Below are 27,788 nucleotides of genomic sequence, written 5' to 3'. Positions count from 1 at the left end.
AACACATCCAAAGACAAGAAAAAAAAAATGGGAGATGTGTTTGGGGTTCAATTTGCTCTGTTCTTACAGTTCCCTATATCCACAACAGACTCAACAATTATTTGTTGAACTCAATCATGAACATACATGACTCTGATCCAAAAGAGAACACTCTGTAATTAAATGCAGTCAGGTCTAAAATGTAAGAATTATCTTCTAAAAGAATTATCATCTGTGAGACAGCTTGAAATGGTCACTTATATAATAAGTTTAAAGTACATTATTCTTGTTGAGTTCGTACAGCTAAATAAGCAAGAGTCAAGATCAATACCTGCTAACATTTACTTTCATGTCACTCTTGAAATTTTACTGTCTCTGCAGACTAATTCAAATTGTTTCTTTTCTCTCTCTTTGCTTTTCTATAGTGAAAGCACTTCTAACAAACAGAGAAATGATAAACATGGAGGTATACAAAAAAAAAGACAAAGATAGGTGTGTAACAGCAATGCTAAGTCGCTTCAGTCGTGTCCGACTCTGTGCGACCCCAGAGACGGCAGCCCACCAGGCTCCCCCGTCCCTGGAATTCTCCAGGCAAGAACACTGGAGTGGGTTGCCATTTCCTTCTCCAGTGCATGAAAGAGAAAAGTGAAAGTGAAGTCGCTCAGTCGTGTCGGACTCTTAGCGACCCCATGGACTGCAGCCTACCAGGCTCCTCTGTCCATGGATTTTCCAGGCAAGAGGACTGGAGTGGGGTGCCATCGCCTTCTCCGGTGTAACAGCAAAGTACAACAGAAAAAGACTGCACTGATGTTGAAGGAGGGAAAGGACACAAGGTAAGACAGAAAGGTCAGATTATGAACAGTCATGTTATGAATGTTTGATTTTATCCTAAAACCAACAGTGCTCTGTTGAAGGATTTCAAGCAGCGGAATGATACGATCATACAGTCATCCTGAAAAGAGTTTTCTGGTTATCACCTAAGGAAGGTTCGGGGAGCCGGGTGGGGGTGGGAGGCCGCAAAGGAGACTGTTGGAGATAAGCTGGAAGGTGGTTGTGTCAGTCCAAGAGAGAGACGATAGTGATGTGGATTAGGTGACAGCAGTGGGAAAGGACCGAAGTGCAGATTCCAGGGATATTTAGGATGCAGTGTTATGGGGGAGAGGGAAGAGTGACTCTGATTTTTAGCCTGAATGACTTGAGGGAGAGCAAGACTGACGATGGAGACGGACAGGCAGGAGACGCCACAAGCTGGGTGCATAAGCTCTGGGGTCAGGCCACCTGATTAAATGCCAGGCAGGACACTTATTTGGCTTCCCCGGTGGCTCAGCCGGTGAAGAATCTGCCTGCAATGAGGGAGACCTGGGTTCGATCCCCAGGTTGGGAAGATTCCCTGGAGAAGGGAACAGCTAGCTACCCACTCCAGTATTCTGGCCTGAAGAATTCCATGGACTGTATAGTCCATGGTGTTGCAAAGAGTTGGCCATGAAATGAGCGACTTCCACTTCACAGGACACCTTATGACTAATTTCTGAAACCTCTTTATTTTTCAACAGCTTACCTTGTTGTCCACCTAAGAGTCTTTCTACTCCCTTGATTAATTTATGGCGGTGTCCATATGCATTGATGCCTATTTCTTTTAACTCTTCATGACCCATATCAGCCAACACATCTAGTGTAATCTGAAAAATGAAACAAAATTGCTAAATCTTTAACAGTTCTTCAGATGATGAAAACTCTTCCATTTGTCTTCAGTGTTCCAGTATCCAGTCAAATTAATAAAATTCTTGTCTCCTTTATCAGCATGAACTTAAATCTTCTTAAAGTTGCCTTCATAAACTTACCAGGTTTTGCTCACTTGAAATACTCCTTGATTTGCTTTCAGTCCATGGAGAAGGAAAATGGGAGAAACAATGCTATAGAAATATAAAATGATCACTGCCATTTTTCCTTTTGATTACTTCATTCTACCACATTTTGCTTGCCTCAAGCTGTAAAAGGAGACAACCAGCAGCTTGAAAATGGGGGAAATACCAGATCTCAATATCCAGAAGGAGGCAAAGATGAATGGTAGTGGAAAGAGGGGCTCAGCACAATGAAACAGAAGAAACTTTAGGGAATGGGATTTATATAAAAATAAGAAAGAACTTCCTGGTGCTAAGAAGTATTCAAGCATGGAAGAGGCTGCCTGAGAAAGTAGCAAGATTTATATCACAAGTGTTTAATTAGATTACAAACCATCATATATAGAAACTATATAAAGAACTCCATTTTGGAGAAAAAAGAGTAGGTAGAATTTTAAGAGCTTAAAAGCCATCTAACAATCCCTGAAGTCTAACATACATTTTATTTTTGTTCAAAACAGTGGTTTAAAAGTTTTGGTCTTTTTTTTTTTTTTTTTAAGTTTTGGTGATTTATCCCTGTAAATGGAGGTGGTTCGCTTCTACAATTCAAGATCTAACGTCTCTAGTCCTTTCTTTGTTGACTAAGAGTAACTGCGCCTCTACCGCCACCCAGTGGTGGTGCTCTGAATGCACAGGGTGAAATCAGCAGTGGCATCTCCTGAATTTTCAGCTCAGAAGCAGCTGGTCCTGTGACAATCCAAATACTGCTTTACAAGATTAGCTTTTGATTTTCTTTTTCCTTGGGAAACCGAGAAATCCGTTGATAAACACTCTTTTCCAACTCAAGATATTTTTATCTATGGCCTTCTCTACCTTTATACTTGCACATAACATTAAAAAAACCTAACAAATTAGGTCTGGAACTCTGATGATTTTTACTGTCAGAATAAAATGAGTCTGATCTTCTCAGAGCAAAAAGCATACATCATTCACTCTTTGGAAATAATCTGCTATATTGCTCCTAAGTGGCCATTTAAGAAATAATCTCTCCGTCGCACAAAATGGGCAATTCACTTCCAATCACCCAAAGGAAGTTTTCCGCAGAGCTTGTAAAAAAACCACAGTTCTGAAATGTACATCTTTGAGACAGCATAGTTTGAAACATAATAGGAGTCTTTACATTTTTAGCTAGACGTGATTTTAATATAATTTGGAAACCATGTACAAGGTTTACTACATTATTGATATTCCACTTTTTTCTTCTAAACTTCAGATCAGGTAGACATAAAAACAGGATCTCATATCTATGTGGCAGCTTCAATTTAAAGAGTCTTTTAGCTTTTCTAAATTGATACGTATATTGTAAGTCTGAAAGAAGCAGAAACCAGGCCAACAAAACATAGTATTAGGTTCCAGAGAAGAAATGGAGAATGTTTGATACGTTTGTTCATTATGTGATTCCAATCGTGAAATGAATACCTCATTTCATCCTCATAATGACCCATGATATACTATTACTGTCTTTATGAAGAAATTCAGGCTCAGTGAAATCATAAAAATAGTATACAGAAGAGCTGAAATGTATTGCCATATTTGTCTTTCCCTTTGCTTATTTGTCTTAAAAGGGATGACTAGAGAGCTAAAATAATTAAATATTAAATTTAACTGCTCTGAGTTACATGGTATTCAATTTGTCCTTATATTTATTGGTATTGGGACTGGAAAACCTTAAATAACTAGCTACTGAATTTACATTTATGCTCGCTTGTTCATTCATTCATACATAATGTATTTAATAAGTACCTTCTATATGCTAGGTATTTCTCAAAAAGTGACTAATTAAACATTTCATTTAATTCTAAAATGACCCATTACAGCTCAGAAAGGTAAATAGCTGGCCCCAGTTGGTAGTAAAACAGTGGAGCCAGAGAACAAACAGAACACTAGCACTACAGGTCATGACAGTTCCTCTACCAAGGAGCTAAAAAGTAAACACAAATATTTGGTAAAGGTCGGTAAATGTTTTGGAGGAATCCCACGGGAACTCTCAGGAAGGTTACTGTGTTGAGGTTATAAGTGGCACTGGGAACTAAGAAAGGAACAAGAAGGGGATCAGGAAAGGTTCTTAAAAGAAGGTAATAACTCAGCTGAGGAGGAAGACTTAGAGGAAGAAAGGAAGGGTGTTTACGACCAAGGGAACACTTTGTACAAAAGGAAAACCAAGTGAATATAAAACATCTGTGACTCTAGTATCAGTAATAAAGTTCAAAACGGTTAGTGTGCAATGTATATACAGGAACAAAAAAGTGATGGACACAGAGCAGTAGGCTAAGAGCAGGTCTCTATGGGTCTTACACCTCAAGCGAAGATAGTGTCCACAATGTCCAAGGACACCTTTTCAGCAGAGCAATACAAACTTGTATTTCAGGAGGACGGTGTACGAAGTGCAGATCTGGAAGGGAAAGTGACTGTGAACAAGATGACGACGGTGGGGTGGAGGAGACTGGAAGGGGTGAATTGGAGAGCAACTTCAAAGGGCCTGGTAATAGAAAAGGGGAAGGAAAAGAAAGGCATGGGAGTAAAGATTATTCCAAATTCTGATGATGAGTGAATATGATATTACTGTATTAATAATAAAAGAATTGGAAATATCTGGAAGGTGGATTTTAGACATGTTCCTCCAAGATTCAAAGCTTTTATACTGCTAGAAATATTTTTCTGAAAATTATCTTTAACTCACTTAAGAAAAAAAAACTTAGTTACATCTAGGAAATTACAAGTTTTTGGGCCAGTTATTTATACTCAGCATACATTAAAACCAAATTATAACCTTTAACATAAAGATCATCCATGTGTCAGTTAAATCATCTTGCATATAAAGCAAATTTCACTTCAAGAATGTTACTTTAAGAGCTGCCTCTTGTTTCTAAGATTTATTTATTTTCTCTGGGGTGAAACACTGGGGTTTTAACAAAAAAGGCCTTTCTTTTATGTTGTTAGGTTGCAGGCTACAGTAACAGATATTAGAATTAACTTTGCAATCATGTTCATAATGAATTCCTTTGTCTTTAGATTCTGAAATAAAAATTGATATGGTCACTTTTCATATATATATGTGGACCATAAGTATGTTCACAAGGAGTCTTCTAAGTCATAGCATTTATGTCCAGGAATTGCAATGTACATCAAACAGCCTTTCCCACAGAAAAAGTATCAGTCAGGAAGCTAGGTTACAGAGAAAGGGCCCGAGTGACATTGGTACGACACTGAACTATAAAGGAATAGGTATATGTTACTTAATACAGAACTTGGCAAAAACTATATGACAAACAAGCTAGCTAAGAGACTTCTGAGAGAATAAGTGAAGGTAAGAGGTGGGGTGATGATGCTCTGAAGGAGGAGAAATAAATGATCTTCCTCCCCTACTCCACTGGGAGAAAAGTATCTATCAGAATAGAAGTAATACTCTGTTATGTGTCAAAGCATCTCAGGAAACAGAATGACTGGCTCAAGATGAGTAACAGACAAGAACTAAACGGGTGCAACGCACACACACTGTCACTCTTGCCCTCGCCTCCTGAACGCCTCGCCCTCATCACAGTCTACTGGACTCATGTAGAATGTCAGTGGCAGAAAAGTCCTCTGGATAAGTTATGGAAAGGGTTACAAACTTATTACTCTAGAACTAAAGGCTAGTCAAGAAACAAATATAGTCAAAATAAAACTTTTGATTGCTTGAAGACTGGGCCAGAAGACAGTCACACACAGTTCCATACAGAGAATGATAATATTATTTGTCTGTAGGGAAGGAATTAGGCTAGGTAATACACGTTAAATGGAAGCATCAACATATTGATTAAAAAAAAAGATACAGAAATTACTCCGGAAAAAGGAAAATCAATGGAACCATTTACTCAGAACAAAAGTGCAATGAAAAAGATAACAATGAAACTGATGAAACTACGATAAGCTGTCAACAGGACCAACTGTAAGATTAAACTATTAAAAACAATAAAATAAGTATGCCACAGGGTACCATTACTATAAGAGAACATATAAAGTAAAAAAAAAAATTATGATGCAAACTGACTATAACAGTAGAGGCTGAACTCTTGAAAAATGGCTAACTGGAATGATTTGCTTGAATTTGGGTCTTTGTTTTTATTAAGCAAAGCTATGTGAAATTTCACAGTTATTGTGGATATGATTTGGGAAGAAGAGAAATGGCCAGAATATGGCTGTAGCTGAGGATACTGCTTTTAAAACAGCTTTAATACCTTCAGGGAGAGGATAAGGGAAGAAGAGTCTTACAGTATAGGATATTCCCGTAAGAAATCTCCAAGCCAGAGGGTGAATCAATGGCAGGTGAAGCTTAAAGGCAAAGGTAATTATTATAGCATTTATAAAACCCTTACCACCAGACAGAAAATACAACCATTGCTTCATTAAAGCATATTTTAAAAACTGAAAAAAAAAAAAAAAAAAAAACTGGCACAGCAGTATGAGGCTGGGAATTTTAATTATCTGGACTTTTGAAAGTGTTATATTTTACAGGTAAGGCGAGTGATAGGTTAAATGCCTTAATCAGAATCAAGGTCTTTTTTCAGTCCAGTGCTACTTCTACCCAACCGTTTTGATCATTAAAGATCAACTACAATGTATGGCATAAAGAAATTTAGCTAAAATGAAAGACATTAGAAAATCTTGACATAAAAAATCTTTCATCATTGATATGAAAAAGACCCGGAGTTTTAAATTTACTCTGAACTGACTATATGCCTACAAAGAAGTCAGAATGGGCCAGAGAGGCCAGTCATGAATTTGGACACTATATCCATAAAAAGAATAACTAAAAAAGAAGATGAACTTATTATGCTAAATTAGGAGAAACTTTGTAGGGGTGGGTAGTTGATTAGAAGGATAAATCCACAATAAGTTTACTAGGTCTTAGAAATTAAGAAGGGCTATAGTATGTTGCAGTGAGCTGAATGGTGACCATCAAAAAGATATGTCCAAGTTCTAATCCCCAGAACTTGAGAAGAACCTTATCTGGAAAACTTTTTTTTTTTTACAACTTTGCAGATGTAAATTTAGTTAAGGATCTTGAGATAAGGAGATCATCTCGGACTAGGTGAGGAGGGCTTAAACTCAGTGCAAGCATCCTTACAAAAGACACGCAGAAGAGAAGACAGACACAGAGAAGGCAGGTGAAGACAGACGCAGAAACTGAAAGGATGCGGCCAGAAGCTGAAGGGGCCGAGCAGCTAGCAGAGGTGTGGGGCAGATTCTCCCCTAGACCCCCTGTAGCAACTGAAGCCCTGCTGACACCCCGGTTTTGAACTTCAGGCCTCCAGAACTGTGAAGGAATACCATTCTATTGTTTAAGCCACAGGTCTGTGGAAATCTGGCAAGGCAGCCCAATGAAACTAATGCTAGTCTAATAGGCAGAAAGGGGTGAGATTTCTGTGCAAAACAGTGTAAAGATAAACGGAAGATTAACAGATTAAACATGGGGCAGATGTGGGTGTATTTTAGATTAGAAGCACTTCACTATACCTGTCCAAATTGTAACAAGATATTGTTCCACATCAATATAAAAAGGATAATTCCTATATCTGGGAGAAAGACTTACTGATCTCTAAAAAATTTTCCCATTCTAAGATTCTGTATATTGATAATACCCAAGTTAAACTCAGGAATTTATTACTTGATGTTTAATGGTAGTAAAATCACATAGTGATAAGTTAAAAACTCATTATTCCATATAAAAACAGACTGACAAACAGAAGGATCTTAATTCATAAACACCCTAATGATGACTTCATACTAAGATCTTTACAGGCATTTCAGATCTGTCTGAAAACAGTCTAAGTCTTTAAGCATATGGCCAAGTTCCGGTTCAACATATTTCAGTCTCTAGCTAGACAGTGGAAACTTCATAAAGGAGCAATTTTTAAAGGTACACTTGCCTAGGAATTATTTTGCTTTTCAGTTTAATGGACAACTGCTGCAGGAAGATTTTGCTAAATAGTTAACATAAAAATTTCTTACTAGTTTTAAATGAATCCAGTCACATTAGTAATAAAATGAGGTGAATAAAGGCTAATAACTTTTTGGAAACAAAATGAGGGAAGATTTTGAAAACATTCTTTTGAGGTGGTTTCATGGCCTAAATTTTGACATGTAATAAAACATATTGAGCCAGACTGCTTATGAAGATACAACAACATAACGTTAAAGACTCTCACCATCTGTTAGACAATTTTGCAAAGAAGCGTAATTAGTAGATGCCCCTAGCTTCTTCACAAATCTGTTTTGAGTTTTAAAAGAGTGGTTAAGAAGCAAAAAAGAAAGAATAACTGGCAATTAACAACTCCTAGTATTTAACTGAAAAGACTGGACAATATATGAGAGCTTACCTGTTCTGTTTCAAAGATGTCCCGAAGATGTTCAAGACCAAGGCTTTTTAGGAACTGGCTAATATTCATGTCAAGACCCGCAACTAAAACAGACACACGTTAAAGTTTTTCAGAAAGAAGTACATCAATCTAAAGGAAGTTTCAGTATTTATTTAAAGCCATGGCTCTCTGACACACCCTTGGTTGTGCAGCTGCTTCTACACAGCATAAAATGATCTAAATTACATAAATTTAATTCAGACACTTCAAGTTAACTCTGAATTTTATGGGGAAGTAAAAGAAGAGTTTATCTTATCAGTAGTATTTATATTAATATTTTAAAGCACAATATAATTATTTTAGTGAAATATTTAACAGTGGAATTTAAAAATCAAAACATATCAGCTGTTGTTTCAGTTTTCATTTCTTACATAATCTCTCTTCATTTTTCTGATATAATTTCAGTAACAAGACTCACTCAGTAGTTCAGTAAGATACTATAGTTGGAATAGGATGTATTGGGATATACGTAAGAACAATGTAGATGTCAAGGCATTTATGCTATGAATACATTTTTTTAAGAAAACATCTTATTTTATATAAATGCTAAGATTTCCCCTCTTGGGGATGCTGGAGGAAGGCATAAGCCCAGGCCAGCCCTTAGTTCTTCAAATATATTATTCATGGCAGGGAAACTCATGGCAGACAGGCAGGAGGGCCATACAAAGGATGGAATACACTTGTTTAGACTTTTCTGCCATGAGTTGAGCACAGGAGAAATCAAATGGAGGACACTTTTCAGTGGAGTCAACAACTGATTAAATAAAGAGTGTGTTGCAAAGTTTCAGGTACCTGGACAGCAGAACATGGGGGAAAGAGGGTAAGACCGTGAGGGTAGGGGTCATGGCTGTCTGATTCTGGTGCCCAGAACAGTGGGAGTTTATGAAGACATGATTCTTATGAACTGTTGTGTACGTGAAAACTCATAGACAGGATGTCTTTAAGTGAGGTGGTTCAATAACTACCAACAGAAAAAAGGGAATCTGTTAATTTAGAACACCAAAACCAAACGGGCGTTCAGCAGTGTACTTGCCTTCTCCTTCCTTCCTTTCTGCGCCCGCCGCGCCGTCCCCAGTGTTGGACGCTCCTCCCACTGCCAGTTCGGCTAAGGGGCCAGTGAGGTTGTCTATGCTGCTAGCAGCAGACAGGCAGGAAGGGGTGGATGCTGGTGAGATCAGAGAGGCACTCACGACAGTAGCCTGAGGTTTGAAACACGTAGGTAAGGCCTCTGGGGGCATGGCATCTATCAGCAAAGCTCTGATGTCATCAGCCTAAAAACCAAATAGATAAAACACACACACACAATATTACATCTTAAAATAAGTTTCTCACTAAGGACCGAATGCGTAGTGAATTTTTTTCTTTCATTGATGCTCCATTATTCCCTATTAGTTTTTGATAATTCCTTCTTCTTTCCTTCTCTGATCGACAGCTCCAAAGAGTCCCAGTAGTTTCAGTAGGTAGAATTGGAGAAACTATTCAATACTAAAAAAATAGTATCAAATTTTTTCGAACTATTTCAAAATATTTTTCAAAATATTTCATTTTTTGAGGATCTCATGTACAACCTGTGATGACAGTTAATAATATTGTACTATATTCTTGAAATTTGCTGAGAGTAGATCTTGAGTGTTCTCACCACCACACACAGAAAAAAGTTAACTGTGAAAAGAATCCAAGAATGTGAACTATATTGATTCCCAGAAACACATTTTTCAACACTAAATGAAAAGTACGCACACAGCTGTTCATACTGATTACCCATATATTCAAAGGACAAATAAACTAACAAAGATATGAAGAGTTAAAAATTAAAATATTTCATCCTTCTTCTAAAAAAGAGCACTTTTCAGAACACTGACTCTCAATCTCTTCTTTAGAAGGAGTTCCCATACTTACTATGTTTGTTTATGCTTAACAACTATGATGATTTTTGTTCATTTAGTGCACATTTAATTAATAAAAACCTGGTGAAATCTTAAAGGGACAGCACTTTGGCCAACTTATTCATGAACTCTTCAGTCTGTTAGGTACAAGTGCTGTTAGAGTATGTGCGGAAATCCCTTCCTCCGTGTACATCTTGAACCCCTCCTCCCATCAAGAGGTGGCACCTATATCCCTTCCTTTCAATTTGGGTTGCTTGTGAGTTGCTGTGACAATTAGAATGCAAAGGAAGTGGTGCTCTGAAGCTTTTGAGCCAGGCTTTAAAAGGACTGGTGGCGTCTACTTTTTTCTCTTAGAAATTATCCTCCGATGCTATAAAGAAGTGTGGACTAGATCACTGAGTCTGAGATACTATGCACAGAGAGGTCCTGCAGGATTTAAAGCCATCCTGGATGCTGCAGCCTCAGCCGAGCTCCCAGCTAAAGGCGTTGCACAAATAGCTGGACTGCCCAGCTGAGCCCAGTCAATGCACGCAACTCTGAGAAATTCTAAGTCATCGTAGTAAGTCACTCATTTGGTTTTGGTTAAGCTACTACAGGTTTTGAAATTGTTTAATACTCAGTAATAGATGTATAAACCAGAATGTGGCTTAGAGAAGGATTTTTGGTTAAAAAATTCTAAATTACGTGACCATACAGTAACTCCCTGATTTCCAGAAAGTTCAGGAAAGATGTTTCTGTACTGTGTTTAATTCTGTAGTTAAATAACACATTTAATCATGACAATTTAATTTTGAAAATATTTCTATATCAGTTTACTTTTCCATCTTCAGAAGAATGATATACTGCTTAGAAGATCATTTTTCTTTGATTATCTCATCCCCTCAGGTAAATTACCATAAACACCAAATGATCCAGCATACTATGTGAAATGCAGAAGGTGATAAGATAGCTTACTAAGTATAATTCTTTGAGAATACAATCTCTACACAAGTTTTCCTATGATTCATGTTTTCCCTCCAAGTATGGTCAAAAAATGTAACTTACTGCTTAGTTTGTTTTAATAGTTTGAAATTAAAGCAACAAGAAATTCTCAAGTTTCCAGAAGCAAAGAAACTTGTTCTTCTCCTAAGGGATAATCAGATCAGATCAGATCAGTCGCTCAGTCGTGTCCGACTCTTTGCGACCCCATGAATCGCAGCACGCCAGGCCTCCCTGTCCATCACCAACTCCCGGAGTTCACTCAGACTCACGTCCATCGAGTCAGTGATGCCATCCAGCCATCTCATCCTCTGTCGTCCCCTTCTCCTGCCCCCAATCCCTCCCAGCATCAGTCTTTTCCAATGAGTCAACTCTTCGCATGAGGTGGCCAAAGTACTGGAGTTTCAGCTTTAGCATCATTCCTTCCAAAGAACACCCAGGGCTAATATGCACCACTAAAGCAAACCTGCTAATAAACCCTGGGATTTACTGTCATCCCTGGAATTATAAAAAGCAATTCTAAATATTCTGAAGTGAGGACTTACTGTTGCCAGATCTAAAGGGGTCTGGCCTTCCTGGTTCTTCATCGTCGGATCCGCACCGTGCGCTAGGAGCAGGGCACAAAGCTGCGTCCTGCCTTTTTGGGCTGCTTCGTGAAGAGGGGTAAATGCCCACTTGTCTGTTGCATTTACGCATGTGTTGTATTTTATCAATAACGCTGCGATGTCCACATGCTGAAGAAAACCAAGAGGACACCGAGAGGTAACAATGAAATAATCTGGTAAAGCTCCTTCAGGTGCACTTGTTTTTATTTAACATTTCATTGCCCCTACATCTCTATTCTCCTAAACATCCTTAACAGAAGTATCTTTTATAAAAAAAAAGAATATTCATTGCACCCTTCCACCTGTATTTTGGACTTCATCATTTTTTCTTGCTTCCTCCAAAATATCAATTTCGTAATTATTCTGCTGCTCTGTAATTCTTCATGGGAGCTTAAAAAAATTTTTTTATTCAGTCCTATAGCATATTCAGACCTATCTTAAATTCTCTAACCCATTGCAATCTGATCTCTGTTTATTGAAACACTCATCTCAAAGATTCTCAATGTTCTTTCTTTAGCCTTTGGGGAAGTAATGTAATGTAACAAAGCAACATTCTACAAAAACTAGTCTGTCATGCCAAAGTGACTTGGGGGTGGAGGAAATGCCAGCAGCAGCACATCTGGACAGGAGGTGATAAGAGGCTGAACTGTGATGGTTTGAGAAGAACACAAAAGAAGAGCTAAATTTGAGAAATTCTGAAGGAAAAAAATTGGGTTTTAGAAAGACAAATTAACTACAGAGGAAGAAAGAGGAGAAAGAATTCAAAGATGACTGTCTTTTGTTTTTTTAATGTAGTCTAGAAGATTTACAAAAAAGGTATAGGGAAGCATTAACAGAAATCGAGTAGCACAAATTTAAATAGGAAGGACTCTTCTAGGAAGGTTCACTCGAGGTATGTGGTTTCTAAAGTAAAATATCTAAATAATGGTGTTCTGTAAGTGGTTTGACACAAAAGGTCAGAGCACAGATAGGAGGGTCATTTATTTATTCACTTATTCTCTCTAATGTACTTGCCCACCAATCAGACATTTGCTGAATACCTATCTGAGGGTGACTTTCATGAGAACGGGAAGAGATAAGGAAAGTAAAGACAGGAATAGTGGGATGTATGTAGGGCAGGCTTCTTCAAATTTTCCTTAAGAATTCCTTAAAATATTTTCTTTGTTCTCTTAAATATACTCACTTCAAAAAGGAATAGGTACTTATTCTGAAGAAGAAGAAATGTATATTAAATTTTTTTTCATACAATATTTTAGGAAAAGTGATTTCAGAAAACAGAAGAAGATTTATTAGACAAATACAAATCAGAAGCATCTAAGAAAGCCTCCATATTTGCTCTGACAATATAAAAACAACAGCAACAGAGCATAATCAGACCAGGGCTTCTGAAAACAGACCACGTTTTGGATCTTTTAGGATCTTCTATGCCATATGAACAATATGGCATAATTATGAAATTTATTCTAACACAAAAGATAGAAAGAGGTAACATCTGTAGTACTATCAAAATCACTTAAAACAAATCCCCATAATTTATTTCCCTTATTCAGAGAATACATGTTGAAAAGAATAGCTATTTTTATTCTATTAATCCAAAACCATGGAGTAATTTCAAGCTTCTCCCCAGTAAGGTTACAGGGTATTTAAACTATGTTCCTCATGATTAATTTTATTCTACTGGCTCAGACAGTAAAGAATCTGCCTGCAATGCAGGAGGACCTGGGTTTGATCCCTGAGTTGGGAAGATCCCCTGGAGGAGGGCATGGCAACCCACTCCAGTATTCTTGCCTGGAGAATCCCCATGGACAGAGGAGCCGGGTGGGCTACAGTCTACGGGGTTGCAAAGAGTCAGACATGACTGAGCAACTAACACACACGTGTGTGTTGATGGAATAATATAATCAGGTAGGCGAATTTGTATAGGTCTCCAAAATTAAGGCAGTCCAAGGAAAATTATGTGAGGATAAAATTAATTATATATATGGTATATATTATTAAACTTTCTTTGTATAAAATCTGTAGTTCATGCTTGGAGAAACCAACTACATGCTTGTTAAATTTGCTGACAAACATCTGAAAATGCAAAAACAGGAAGCATATTACTAAACATGTAATAGAGTACTTGTATAGTACTATACACTTAAACACTAAAAAATATAGTGTTTTTTAGTCTTAAAAACACAACTCTTAAGTCTTTTAAATAGCCACATCACTGGGGCAAAAATTATAACCGAAATTTAAGGCTGGTGAATGCAATAAACAGCCTACAGCTCAGTGCTATACAACAGGACTGAGCGAAGTATTGAACTGGAAGGTCTAGAAAAGGAACTGAACTCTGCTGGAATGTTTCCAGGAGTCAATTTTCCAGGTTTCAAAATTCAGCTGCAACACAAAATGCTTTAAATGACAAATGTGACATAAAAAAACTTCAAGGGCCCTAATTCAATTTTAGAAAGTTGGGAAGCAAGGAGAAGAGAAATGTGCTTGGGCTCCAGTTAGAGCAATTTCATTTTACAATAATGTCATGCAATTCCCCTAACATCATACTATACATTTTAGAGAAAGCACTAAAAAATGAAAAAGTTGAGAAAGAAAACTCAGTAAATTGATTTACTCTTATGAAAAAATACAAAACTACATGCTGTGTGGTAAATAAATATCAATGCCTTATATCTACTGAAGAGCAAAAATATTAATGGTCATGTATAAATATATATTAAAAATAATATAAGGCATTATAATAGAAAAACGCTAAGCAGGATAATACACATTACCATTAATATATATTCTCATTAAACCTTTAACTTTTATTCAAACTTCTTAAACTATGTGTTTGTTTCTCCATTTGGAAAAACTGAAGTGGTAAGTTCTTTCTATATAAAAAGGCCCAAAGATACACAGAGAGCTGACTGACCTCTCAGAGGAAAAAGGTAAAATATGTACCAAAGAATAATGAACAATAAATAACAACTTAAGTAACTTTATGTCATTTCAGCTCTCTCACAAAATTATTTTATCCCCAGGATACCAGTCATCATCCACTCCTGAAGTCACTTAATCTGCGTCTATTTAATACTGATTTTGAGTTGGTCAAACACACACTCGGAAGTAATATTTTCTTTCCTATCTGTCCAACCTGAAACTGGTTTGCTGCTTTCCTGAAGAGTGTTTCAACTCAGGACATGTCATCTCCCTGAAATACTGGTCACTGAGATGGGGCATGAGGAGATGTGGATATGCTCATCATAAAGGGCAAGGAAGCAGAGAGTAAAAGAATACGGAAGTCATGTGATTACTTTTTACTTATCGTCTGTCAGGTTTCTTCAAATCTAGAAACTGTCCTCACCAACAATGCCTCCACTTATGAGAACCCCTGGTATGTACATTCTGGCATCTGGGCATTTTTACAGTCAAATAGGGATTGAGCGGCTCAGCAGAAAGCACAGGAGCATTCATATTCTTCCTGCGTGAGTCATCAGACCTACAGTGGGCCCTGGTGACTTCAGGCAGGCGGTCCAACAAATACCATCAAGGTTGGAATACATCCTTTTTCTCTTTCAGCTGATGACTACAGTTACAGGGCTTTGAAAGAAGAAATTTCGGCTTTCATGGTGGGGTTTCAGCTAGTTATCTGAACTGTATGAAACCATATATAGCAATCACTCAACCATTTACTTGAATATTTCTAAGATGCTGATGATAAACATAAGCAAGCATAATTTCCATGCTTACAGAGTAACCTGCTGGCTTTCAGAGTTTATAAAATCTACATAAGGTACAGTTAAGATTTATTATCTGTATCAATAAATATTAGCTGAGCAGCCATTAAATACCTATTATTGTACTACATAATGTGAAGAGTCCAAAAAGCTGAAAAAAATACAGTCTTTGAGCAAAAGACAGTTAAGCCTAACTGAGAAGGCTAGAAACACTTGAAATAGTAAGATTAAAATTGTACTAAATGATGCTGTTGGTTAGGTATCTGTTGGTTACTTCATGCATGGTATGTATTTAACCAAGTAGTATCAGTGAACTTTTCTGGACTTCAGCATGCTCACCCCATAGGATGCCGCATTGTGAAGAGGTATTAAACCACCTTTGTCTTGGGCATTAACATCTGCTCCGTGCTCTAGAAGATACTCCGCTACTTCCAGGTTATTGTAGCCTGCTGTTAGAATGAAAAAAAGGCAAACATGTCAGCTTAAAAAATATATATATATATAAATGATAATGACCAGAAAATATTGGGTTTTTAATACTTTTTGCTTTAAAAACTAGTTAAGAATGATTAAGAATAAAAAAATGTATAAGATTTATAATAAAAATATATAAAATGATGTCAGGGAAGCATTTTACTGAGTAGCAGCACTCTTCCTGGTCAGGATTTCTTTCCTCTTCTGATGAACTGTATCCAAGAAAGGACACGAGCCTTGGAAGTGCTGGTGATGCCTACCTGCCAGGTGCAGAGGGGTGGAGTTCCTGCCCTGGGTGTCTCTGCAGTTGATATTCTCCGGGGTACAGAGCTTTTGCACTCTCGCCAGGCAGCCCTTCTTGGCAGCATCCAACAAAGCAGCATCTCCTCTCAGCAAGTCCTGAATATCTGTGTCTCCTTCTTTCACCAAATCTAAAGGCGTATTTCCGTCTCTGTTCTTTTTAGTGGGGTCTGCTCCATGCTACAAAATAACCAAATGGTGTTTGTGTTTTCTGTGGCATCTTCATTATGTTTTGTTTCTTTATTTTTAACTTCACTTTCACTCCTCCAAAGAAAAGTACCTATTCTATGTGCATTGTGAAAAACAGAGGCAACATTTGGTGTTTCTTGCAAATTTCCTACTAAGCAACATACTGGATCAGCTTTCTAACTACTTCCCAACCAAAGCCCCATGCCTCAGGATCACCTGTGATGATGAGAGGGAAAGGTGTCAAATGTCTTTTACTTTTGTAGCATATACTATCTCAGACTCTATGCTGTCTTTGGAAACCGCTTTTCCTTTTAATGATTGCCTGGATATTAATGTTAATCAAATCTTAATTATTAATATATAAACATATTCAGTGCTGATGAAATGAGAAGAGGAAGACACAGGTGGAAAAAGTATTAATACTCAATTTCAAACGGAATCAGTAAAAATAAAGTTTGGTAATTTAAAAATATTTCTGTTTTAAGTCTGACCACCTATGGTGAAATTAGGTAGAAATATATTAACAATTAACTTGATTTTATAAGTTTAATCATTTATACTTATGAAATAAAGTAATTAAAAGTCAAGAATCTTTATTTACAGGCCTGACACAGATATTATTGGCCCACTGGGGAAATCTAGAATAACCAACCCAGACAGTGAATTCCCAATGACCTAGAAGTTATTTCTTACTTAACCAGTGACAATAAAAATGAGTATCAAATACAGTGTTATTCTTAAAACTCATATGAACGTATCTGATCCCATAAAAGTGGTAGGAGAAGAATTTTATATTTAAGACAAGTTTCTCTCTAGTTTAAAAAAGAGAGAAAGGAAATGATATAAATACATGTCCAGTAATTTTTCACATATTTTAATTTTATATATTTTAATGTTTAATTAATGCTTAATAGTTAGAGATGAGTTTGTTAACAATGATAAAAATAGCTAGCAAGAAAAAAAAAATCAAACTTGATGGAAAAACACATTTCTTCTTATATAAATATCTTCTGATATTAATTCTGTCAGTTACAGATAAATAACGCAAGCTAATTCAACTCTTTCCAAAACCTACCTTGTTGAATTGTGATGAACTCAACATAATCAAATCAGTTCAGAAAGGCACTTCAGCCACTACTCAAAGCTACGTAAGTATCATGATATCACACTTAAACATCCCCCTAGAACAGAAAACGGAAGCAGTCTCTACAGCACTTACTGCAGTGTATTACAGAATAATTTACCTTGATGTTATTTTACATCCTAACCAAATAATAAATATAATTACCTTATATTTTATAATTTTTAAAAGTACATACTTTTAAAAGGAGCTTGCAGATTTCATATTTTCCTTTAGCTGCTGCTTCATGTAGAGGGGTAAATTTCCATAAGTCCGCCACATTGACAGAAGCCCCGTGTCTTACCAAGAGCTCAGCTACTTCGTAGTGTCCATATGAACAAGCATTATGAAGGGGCACCAAGCCACTAAACCAAAGAAAATTATTTTAAAGACATACAATAAAGTTGTGTGTTAAAATGATACATACAATAAAATAATTCTCTATGGCATCTGACTATTACTGAGCACTCCCTTAAGAAAAATAATTCTCTGATCTTGAAGTCAGTATTCAGTAATGAAAATAATGACATCAACCAAGAACTCTAGTCACATGTGCAAACTATTCTGTGATGAATTTAAGTTCTGATTACAAGGTAGCTGGCCTTCTAAAAGGACAAAAAGATGTCCCCATAAAAAAGGAGGGTGCCTCAAAAGATAAGTTTAAGTTGCACTTAGTACATAGACACAAGGTATCAAGTTAGTCCTTTCTGCTTAGAGAGATCGGGTTTCTTTGTTTTTTGTTTTGAATGTTTTGAGACCAAAAATACTAAGTGCTAAAATGGGGCAACAGAAACAAATGTTGGCTCCTCGCTAATGAACTATAATACTTTGAAAGAGATAGTGATTAATATTAAATGTTCATGTCTGATATGTTTCTTTTAAAAGAGAAATAAATGCAAAATGGTTAACTGAAACCTAGTGAAAGTGAAACTGGTAGTTGCTCAGTCAGGTCCGACTCTGTGTGATCCCAAGGACCGCAGTCCTTTCTGTCCGTGGGATTCTCTAGGCACGAATACTAGAGAGAGTTGCCATCCCCTTCTCCAGGGGATCTTCTCAACCCAGGGGTCGAACCCTGTCTCTTGCACTGCAGGCAGACTCTTTACTGTCTGGGCAACCAAGGAAGCCCAACTGAAGTTTAAGTTGTGTGGTTTATTTCTTAGCAATGTAACTGCACAGGAAGGTGCTTATTTATATTTTGAGATGATATGAAATTAACTCAGGATATGGAAGCTCATTTCAGTTAAAATTTCCTTTGTGCTTTTCTAAATGTCTCCCATGGCTGCTTTAAACCCTGTCTAGATAAACTGAAATAGTTTCATAAGCTAATACAAAAATAGAGAATATCTGAATTAGTAAAAATGAAATTATGTTTCTATTAATATGGATGACTCTGGGATGGATGGCTTCTTTTTGGAGGAGACTATACATTTTTTTTAATAGCAAAATGAGGGATGAACAATAAACTATGAACTACATAAACATATTTACAAAATTCAATAAAATACTATATATAGGCATTAAAAGGATGAAATGAACTGTTGAGTACTGATATAGACAGACATTCAAGATATACGATTATAAAAAAGGCAAACTGTAGAGCAGACTGTGTGGGATGACATCTTCATTTATGTTAAAACCAAGCCCCACCACAACAGCACACACACTGGTACATGTGCTTCAAAACTCCTGACAATTACAACAAAATTTTGATGTTGTAATCTAGGAGGTGGAATGAGAAGGACTTTTCACTTTCTATACATTTTCATAAACTTTTAATTTGGGGGGATTCCCAGGTGGCTCAGTAGTAAAAATATATCTGCCTGCTAATTTAGGAGATATGGGTTTGATGCATGGGCTGGAGAAGATGACTTGGAGAAGGAAACTGCAAACCACTCCAGTATTTCTGCCTGGGAAATCGCATGGACAGAGGAGCCTGGTGGGCTACAGTCCATGGGGCTGCAAAAAGTTGGACATGACTTAGCTACTATACAACAACAAAGTTTTAAGCATTATGCTTTAAGCTTTAAAAAAAAAAAATTTACTTTTTTAACAAGGGGAAAAAATCTATCATGAAAAAAAAATTTTTTTTTTTTAAAGTATCAAGAAAATGAATTCCACACAGTGACAGTCTAACACATACCCTTTGTCTTTGGCATGGACATCGGCACCATGGTGGAGGAGGTACTCCACGACAGACACACGGTTGTAGCCTGCCGCGAAGTGTAAGGGCGTGGAATGCCGGCCCTCTAAATCTCTGCAATTCACATTCTGAGGGCTGCAAAGTTGCTTTATTGACACACACACACACAAACACAAAAAGAACATTAGTATTTATTTAAGGATCTTGCACCAAAATAATGCAGGCATCTTGGATAAGTTGTAATTTTCTAATGAATATTTCTTTGATTAGATAATACAAGTGACGTTTTAAAATCAGCAAGATGTTCTGCTTTACAGTGTCTACAAATATTATGTTTGCACAGCAATTTCACCTTTTTCAATATTTCCTGGCCGAAATCCTACTCAAAAAGAAGAAAACATAATAAAGCAAGCATTTCCAAGGCAAACGATGCCTTCCTTTCATTGTTACAAGGCTTTCTTCCCCCTGAGAGCCTGTCTGCTTGTACCAGCACGCTCTTAGCCACCCTTTGCTCAAATAAGATTAACCCTGGCTGACGGCAGAACGACCCAAAATTTTTGCCTGCTTTGACGTGGCAACAAGAAGGCTCTGGAAAAAATTACATTCATTCTGTCTGGGCCACCCCTTTGGCCCTTCGGTCCATCAGAGCAGAGCCAAGCAATCAACAATGTTTTACCTGATCTTCAAGGGGATATTTGTTTAGGTCTACAAGTCAAACTGATTCTGATCACACTAGTTTTTGGCCTTCTGTCTCCTTCAGCTGTGTCCTCCAAATCACCTCTCTGTCACCTGTTTGTTTTCCTTTTGGACATTATCATCTCAGCACAAGCTCAACTCTGTCTGCTTATAAAGCAGTGGAAGCAAAGTCAGGCTGGAGAGGCTGCATCATTGGTGGTGACAGATGGATGACAAACAAATATCTGAGTAATAATTTATAAAGAATTTCATTTTTTTTCCAGTGAGAGAATTATTATCTACTTGAGAAGTTAATCATCATCTCCATTTTACAGATAAATAAACCAAGGCTCAGAGAGGTTAAGTGACATCCTATGTCCTAGAGTGGTAAGGGGTAGAATTAAAACTCAAACCCCATTTTCCTGATTTTTAATCTTGCGATCCTTCTGCCACTGCTTACTTATTTAATTATTTAGTCATTGCTTACTTATTTAATTATCCCAAATTTAGGGAAGTGATGTGAAGAGAGGTAATGAAAAGAAAACTAAAAAAGGTTAAAAAAAGCAGAGAAAAAGTGACATTTTCTAGGCTACAAGGTCTGATGTCAAGGGTTTTCCAGGTATTTGACAGTCTGGTTGTTGCTCCTGCCACTGTAGTGAGCTGTTGTAACAAAAACTCAGAACCTGGAAGTTAACTATAGATATACTGAGAAGGTGCTGGTAGGGTGAACACAGGATTTTTCAGGCGGTAGTTTTTTTTACACAACAGAAGGAAGTCTGGGCATAAGGGAGAGACTCTATAACCTAAAGAGCCATCATCATTTGGTCAGATTGTATCTTTTCATGACAAGTGAGTCTGTAGCTACATTAATACATAAATTGTAGAATCAAAAAATACTTCCCAATTGCAGGATCATAAGGATGATTTCCTAGAGCAAAGGTGAGAATCTCTTGGAAAAGGTCAAGAACACTGTTTCAACTCTACTGTACTATTACCTGGGCTTGCACTAGCTTGCGAATTTATAAGTGTGGTCCAAAATAACACTTGAATTTTAAAAAGTGGAAAGAAATAAAAAGAGCATTCATATAACCAGAAGTAAAGTGACTAAAAAGTGATTTAATGAAAGACACTAGGAAATTCTTCATAAAGATCTCCCCTTATGAGTCCACTCTGCTCATCCCTTTTATTGTTTGAATTTGAGTTGTTTCACTTACAAGCTTAAAATGAATTGGGAAGCAAAGGTTTCAAAGAGCTACCCAAGACATTAAAAAGCACTGACATACCTTCACAGTTTCCAAGTCTCCGGCTTTAGATGCTTCTAAGAGTCGATAGTCAACGTCAGAAGTGCGTATAGGTGTACTTTCTGCAGAAAAGACAAGGGAAGATTACTGCTGGTTTTTTTTTTTTTAAATAAAATTTTTTCTTTCCCGGAGGCTCCGCCGCCTGGGCCTCCCCAGCCGCCCAGCCCCCGCCCTCCCCTACTGCTGGTTTTTAAGGAGCCACAGAGTAGCAAAGGAGGGAAAACTATTTGGTAAATGGAAAGAGAGATGTTAACATAAATGCTGTCAGAGTGTACCATTAAAACTTTACTATTGTATACTGTTGGTAACTACAGGCTTGTGAGATAAAAGTGCTGGTTTCTAAAAGTGGATCTCAAACCTGGTGTTAACAGGGGTTGTTAAATAAACCTTTAAAATATTGCCCAGAACAGAACCCCAATAATTTACTATACATTCTATATAACTGATGTATTCTTTCAGGAGTCATTATAGACATAACCTGGAATTGGATTAGTAAATACAGGTACAACTATAAAGTTCAGCCAGTATATGGTCTACAGACATACAAATTTTTTGTAGAAATATTAATTTAAAAAATTATATTGTCTTCTAAATAAAAAAAAGAATTCTCTTTAAAAAGAAACCTTTATAAGGACAAGATTTTACCACCAAATTCTATTATTTGTATTATCCTTCCTGATCAATAAAAAATATGAAGACTTAAACTAAAAAGTTCTGGCAAATACTAAATTAGGCATTTAATGACCCATATAATGTTTTATCTTACTAATCAATTTTTAAGAAGAATTATCAAAATAATAAAAAATTTTCATTTGTGATTCAGTATTTAATTTTATCTTTTATTAGCAGCCATATATTCTAACTTTATTCATTTGGAAGACATTTTAAAAGCACTGCTGGAGCAGTCTGCTTAATTTATTCAATCCTTTCCTCCCCATTTTATCAATTACCTCTAAAAACTACATATAATATTATGAGAAATTCTGATGTAATAGCTATATGTTTGCCTGATTTATAGTTCCAAATTGCAGAAACTAACCTAAAATCCACTATTAAATGGTTCTTAGTACAAGTATAAGAGAAAAATTTGGAATGTTTGAAGTTAAAGAATTACAAAAAGGAGAATGCTGATGGGCAGGGCCACAGGCTAAACTGTAAGCAAAGAAAGGCAGGAAAAATTTTCAGGCCAAGAAAACATTCCAAAGAGCCCCTTAAAGCAAGGGGCACAAAGTCTGTGTATCAGTGGACAGACCTGGAAGCGGAAGAACAGAAAGCAAGGTCTGTCTGTATGAACTTACCACTCAGAATCTGCTGCACGGCCTCGTTCCCCATCTGTGCTGCTGTAAAGCCTTGTAAGGAGATGATGGAGGGATCAGAGCCGTAACTCAGCAGCAGGCGGCATGTCTGCAGATGACCAGCAAGGGCAGCTCTATGCAAAGCGGTCTGACCAAGGGTGTCCAGTGCATTCATCTGAAAAATCATTGAAGGGGGCACATGGGACTGAGCAGCTGTTTTGTTCCCCTTTACACCCTACTAAATAAATTCTTGAGAAAAATCAATTGTCGACTTTTATGAAAAATACAATAGACTATTTATAAACTATTCATGAACTCTTGCATACTGATTCTAAAGAAATACCATCTTCTTAGCTGCCCTTCTCTGACCATCTTATCGAAAATTATAGTATACCCATCTCTTCCCTGAATGACTGCCTTCCTGTCCATCCTCCATTCCTTGCCACTCTCCTTGACAACTCGAGGTCTCTGTAAGGTCCCCAAGGTCTGGTACTCTTGTCTGAGGTTCGCTGCCTGCCACAGCAAAGATGCACATTAAATACTTTTGGATGAATGGGTTCTACCAAACTTGTTCCCAGAATGTAAAGGCAATAGAGTAAGTAAGCAAAGATAAAGTAATTAATTGTATTTCTTTTCTAATTTTAGTAAATGATTATAATAGAATGACCTAATTGCACTACAAACACATTTAACCAAAAACTTGTTTCAAAAATTCAAAAGTTCCATTTTTAAAACTTTGAAAAATCATAATGAAAGAATGGTTACTTTTAAGATGGTTAAGACAATGTTAAACTTTGGGATCATGTTTATAATTTGATCAAAACTAACTAGTCCTAACCTGTTTTCTGGAATGCCCCAGTAAAGACTACTCTAGTCAGACCAAAGTCCACATTCATTATACACGATGCTTCTCTCAGAGAAGCCCTTTGTTCTGCCTTTCTGGATTATGAGATTCATGGCAAGTCTCACCTTTTCTAGGATGTCTTCCTTGATTACTTTAAACCTTGATGATTACTTCCTTTCTGAACACCTATATCAATTCAGCACTATTTTAGAAAGTAGAACACTGGGATAGTGTTTGTTAACCAAGTAAAATTAAGGTTACTGAAATATGGACTATATTGCATAGGTTTTCTGTGTCTAGAATGTTTCTATTAATGGTACACAGTAAATTCTCAAATACATACTGGCTAGTTATTCAAAACACTTGTGTACCCCCCCACCAAATACAAGAATAAGAGACGATTTAAGACAATTGGTCTTCCTGTCTCCAGTCTTTCACTGTTGGCAAGGGTTCAAATAAATTCTTAACAGTGTTTCACAAGATTCACCATGAAATACTGACAAATTTAATTATATCGTATTTGCCAGCAGAAAAATGACTATTTATACTTAAAGCACAGTCATTATTAGCATGTACTGATGGAAAACACAAGTGGTCAAACTAAATTTGAATTTTTCTATGGATTACGTTCTCATCACAGGAGAAGAACTTAAAACTGAGAACATTCTAATCGTTAACATTTTCCTGGAATTTGCATAAAACACCAATTCAATTACAGTGATGGAAATTCTCAATCCAGTTCATCAAATCATGAGAACACAGTTTGAAAACTACTAGTCTAAAATACAGATCTTACCAAGTTACTCCTCAGCTCAAACACAGGGACTCTTTCGTGCCGTCACATAAACTTGCATCCCTCCACATTTCATTAAAGACCATCTGTCATTTACTTTTACATCACCACCCCTTCTACATTAATTTTTTCATCACAATCTGATAGGCTTGCTATGCTCCAACGTACACTGAAACTCTATTTTCTGGAGCTGTAGTTTCTAAAGTCATTGCAAAAGGTAAAATTTGCCTTTGGCCAAGATTATCCTTGAAGATACCTTAGCAATGCAGTGGTAGAGACAGATATAGTTTCTCAGTAAACCCAACATCAGCCAGTTTCACTTCCAGTGTCTGAGCAAATCAACTAAACACCAGATGAAGTGCAGAGAATATTTTTAAACACTAACAAAACACTGTGTGTAAGAAGTGGTTATCTCTGTAAATACACGTGGTGGAACTGAGTGCAACACAGAAAACTGCAGATTCACCTCTCCCATTTCTCACTCGCTCCGGGGCATGCACTCATGAAGTGCAACACTGAGCAAAAATCACCACTCCCGAGCATAAGGAAGGGACGCAACTACATTTACTAAGTACTTACCAATATTTTAATATATTGTAAGCTATTTAAAAGCAGAGCCTATGCTTTTAAGATTTTCCTAAAGAGAATGACTGAGTACTGTAATGATATGTGGCCAGAAATGTATAGGACATAAAATTATGACTAAAAAATGCCCCAAACTGTTCTGGAAACCAGTAAGCAGACGATAAGGAAATGGTAAGGGGACTTTCTCCAAATTCTAGTCAGTGTGAACAGCCTAGTCTCAACAGCTAACTGTGAGTTCACCTCTTGTCTAAGCTTAAAGGAAATGGTAAGGGGACCTTCTCCAAATTCTAGTTAGTGTGAACAGCCTAGTCTCAACAGCTAACTGTGAGTTCACCTCGTCTAAGCTTAAGCTATCTTTGTCCACATCACTTATGTGGTAATTCATCGTGACTTATTCTGTGACATTTCTGAACTTAGCAATGTGAACTCACAGAATTTTACATTAACTATGAACATGTGATGATGTCCCAATCTGATTTCAAGTAATCTGAGAACTGAAAACGGTCTGTATATTATTTTAGCTATTTTTTTTCTCTTCAAATCAGGGCAAATTGAAATTGAAATTAAAAGAAAGAATAGTAAAAATAAAATCCACAATAGAGGGACAAAGATAGGCATCTGAAACAGGTCTATATCCTGGTAGACAGAAACTACAACCTAGGGAACAGGTGGCAGGTACTGTAAACTTTTTAGCTTGAAGTTAAGAAACACTGGGCTTCCCTGGTAGCTCTGATGGTAAAGAATCTGCCTGTAATGCAGGAGGCTCGGGAAGAGCCCTGGTAAAGGAAATGGCAACCCGCTCCAGCACTCTTGCCTGGAGAAGTCCGTTGAAGAAGAGTCTGGCGGGCTACAGTTTATGGGGTTGCAAAGAGTTGGACATGACAGAGCAACTAACACTTCCATTTTTTTTTTTTTTTTGAAACTGTTAACTTCTATTTTTGTTTTTTTTTCTTTTTACATGTGTTCCCCATCCTGAACCCTCCTCCCTCCTCCCTCCCCATACCATCCCTCTGGGTCGTCCCAGTGCACCAGCCCCAAGCATCCAGTATCGTGCATTGAATCTGGACTGGCATCTCGTTTCATACATGATATTTTACATGTTTCAATGCCATTCTCCCAAATCTTCCCACCCTCTCCCTCTCCCACAGAGTCCATAAGACTGTTCTATACGTCAGTGTCTCCTTTGCTGTCTCGTATACAGGGTTATCGTTACCATTTTTTGTTTAAAGAAACATTAACTCTGTATCATCCCCCTTTTTTTAAAAAAAATAAGTCTTAAACTAATTTTGTTGAATACTGCTAAATGATTATGCCAACTATCATACACGCATCTTAAGTCTACATTTCTGTAATTGGTTTTCTAAGAGAAAGTAGTATCCTAGGAAGTTTATCTTCCTGAAGCAGGATTTGCTCATGCCATCTGCCTATTCAAAAATTTCCAATGGCTCTCCAAGTATTATAAGAACAAACCCCAAACTCTCCAATTGAGACTACTAAGACCTTGCTCCAATATGTCTTTTCAGATTTTCCTTATTTCCCCATGAACTAAGTACCTATTATTCTATCTACTGAACTAACTAGTCATTAACTTGTGACTAACAAACTCCTTTGCTGTCCTGATTGAGTCATTATTTAAAATGTATTCTGAGCAAAAATCAACCACTCACTAGTATAAGAAAGGGATGCCAACTATATTTACTGCTATTTCTATAGATCTAATTCCTGGACATTCCTAGTGAAAATTCTATTTTATTCATGAAATTTCTCCCATTCTCTCCCCAGCCTGCCACCACTAACAGAAGTAATTGGTTTCTCCTCTAAATAACAATCTACCTGTCCTCTCCAATCTGATAATAGATATTCAAGTAGACTGTATTAGTTGAGACTATTTTTTAGATTTTAAATCCCTTAAGACAAGAAGCTTTATCAACTTCAAACTTCCTATATACCTCATGGTAATAAGTGCAACGCCTTGTATACTGGGTGTTTGAAAATGATTGGTAAATGGATGGCTCAAAAGAATGACAAATTAGTAAATTCTGTTGATAAATACAGTTTTTGATATACCATTCTGTATAATGAACAGAGACTACTGAAACATTCTCTAACCAAAAACCATGTATTCTTCTTTCCCCAGAATCTGGAGGAAAAAAAAGCTACATGCCTGTGTTGATAGAATTGTTTAATACTGAAAATAACTGACTCACTTTATCTGCAGTAAAAGTGTAATTTAAGTTTTTACAGATTATTACAGGCCACTGTTATCCATGGTAGGATGTACACAGGTCAAAGCATCTCCTATGAGGAATGAAATAAACAAAATGACTACCAATTTAATTCTGAGCTAGAGTTCTGCTACAGTGATCAATATTTTACTCAAAGGTTTTTAATCCTTTAATGTGTTATGAATCCATCGCAGAGTATAGAATTTTTCTAGGAAGTTAAATTTTAATATAATCTGAGAAACATGATTAGTGTTTACTAGCCACACTTGAGTATTATTATTTGTAAACCTCAACATCCACATGGAATTTTAAAAGAAGAAATCAGGTTTTCTGAAAAGAGATATATTATATTCTAATGGTACTTATTTTCTTTGCTTTCTT

General features: G+C 36.8%; 1 protein-coding gene across 1 annotated transcript in view; it reads right to left on the bottom strand.

The window, feature by feature from the left end:
- The window catches only part of TNKS (tankyrase), a 161,550-nt gene that overhangs the window by 17,827 nt on the left and 115,935 nt on the right, over positions 1-27,788 (bottom strand). The window contains exons 12-21 of the mRNA XM_061404385.1: positions 22,964-23,135; positions 21,648-21,727; positions 19,690-19,835; positions 17,749-17,914; positions 16,201-16,420; positions 15,806-15,915; positions 11,688-11,876; positions 9,312-9,549; positions 8,240-8,322; positions 1,538-1,658 (exon numbers count right to left, since the gene is read on the bottom strand). Of these exons, the coding sequence (XP_061260369.1) occupies positions 1,538-1,658; positions 8,240-8,322; positions 9,312-9,549; positions 11,688-11,876; positions 15,806-15,915; positions 16,201-16,420; positions 17,749-17,914; positions 19,690-19,835; positions 21,648-21,727; positions 22,964-23,135 (1,525 nt within the window). The remainder of the gene's footprint in view (positions 1-1,537; positions 1,659-8,239; positions 8,323-9,311; positions 9,550-11,687; positions 11,877-15,805; positions 15,916-16,200; positions 16,421-17,748; positions 17,915-19,689; positions 19,836-21,647; positions 21,728-22,963; positions 23,136-27,788) is intronic.

Source organism: Bos javanicus, chromosome 27, assembly GCF_032452875.1.
Source record: "Bos javanicus breed banteng chromosome 27, ARS-OSU_banteng_1.0, whole genome shotgun sequence".
Taxonomy (NCBI): Eukaryota; Metazoa; Chordata; class Mammalia; order Artiodactyla; family Bovidae; genus Bos; species Bos javanicus.
The sequence above is the reverse complement of the archived record's forward strand: the minus strand, read 5'-3'. Positions and strand labels throughout refer to the sequence as shown.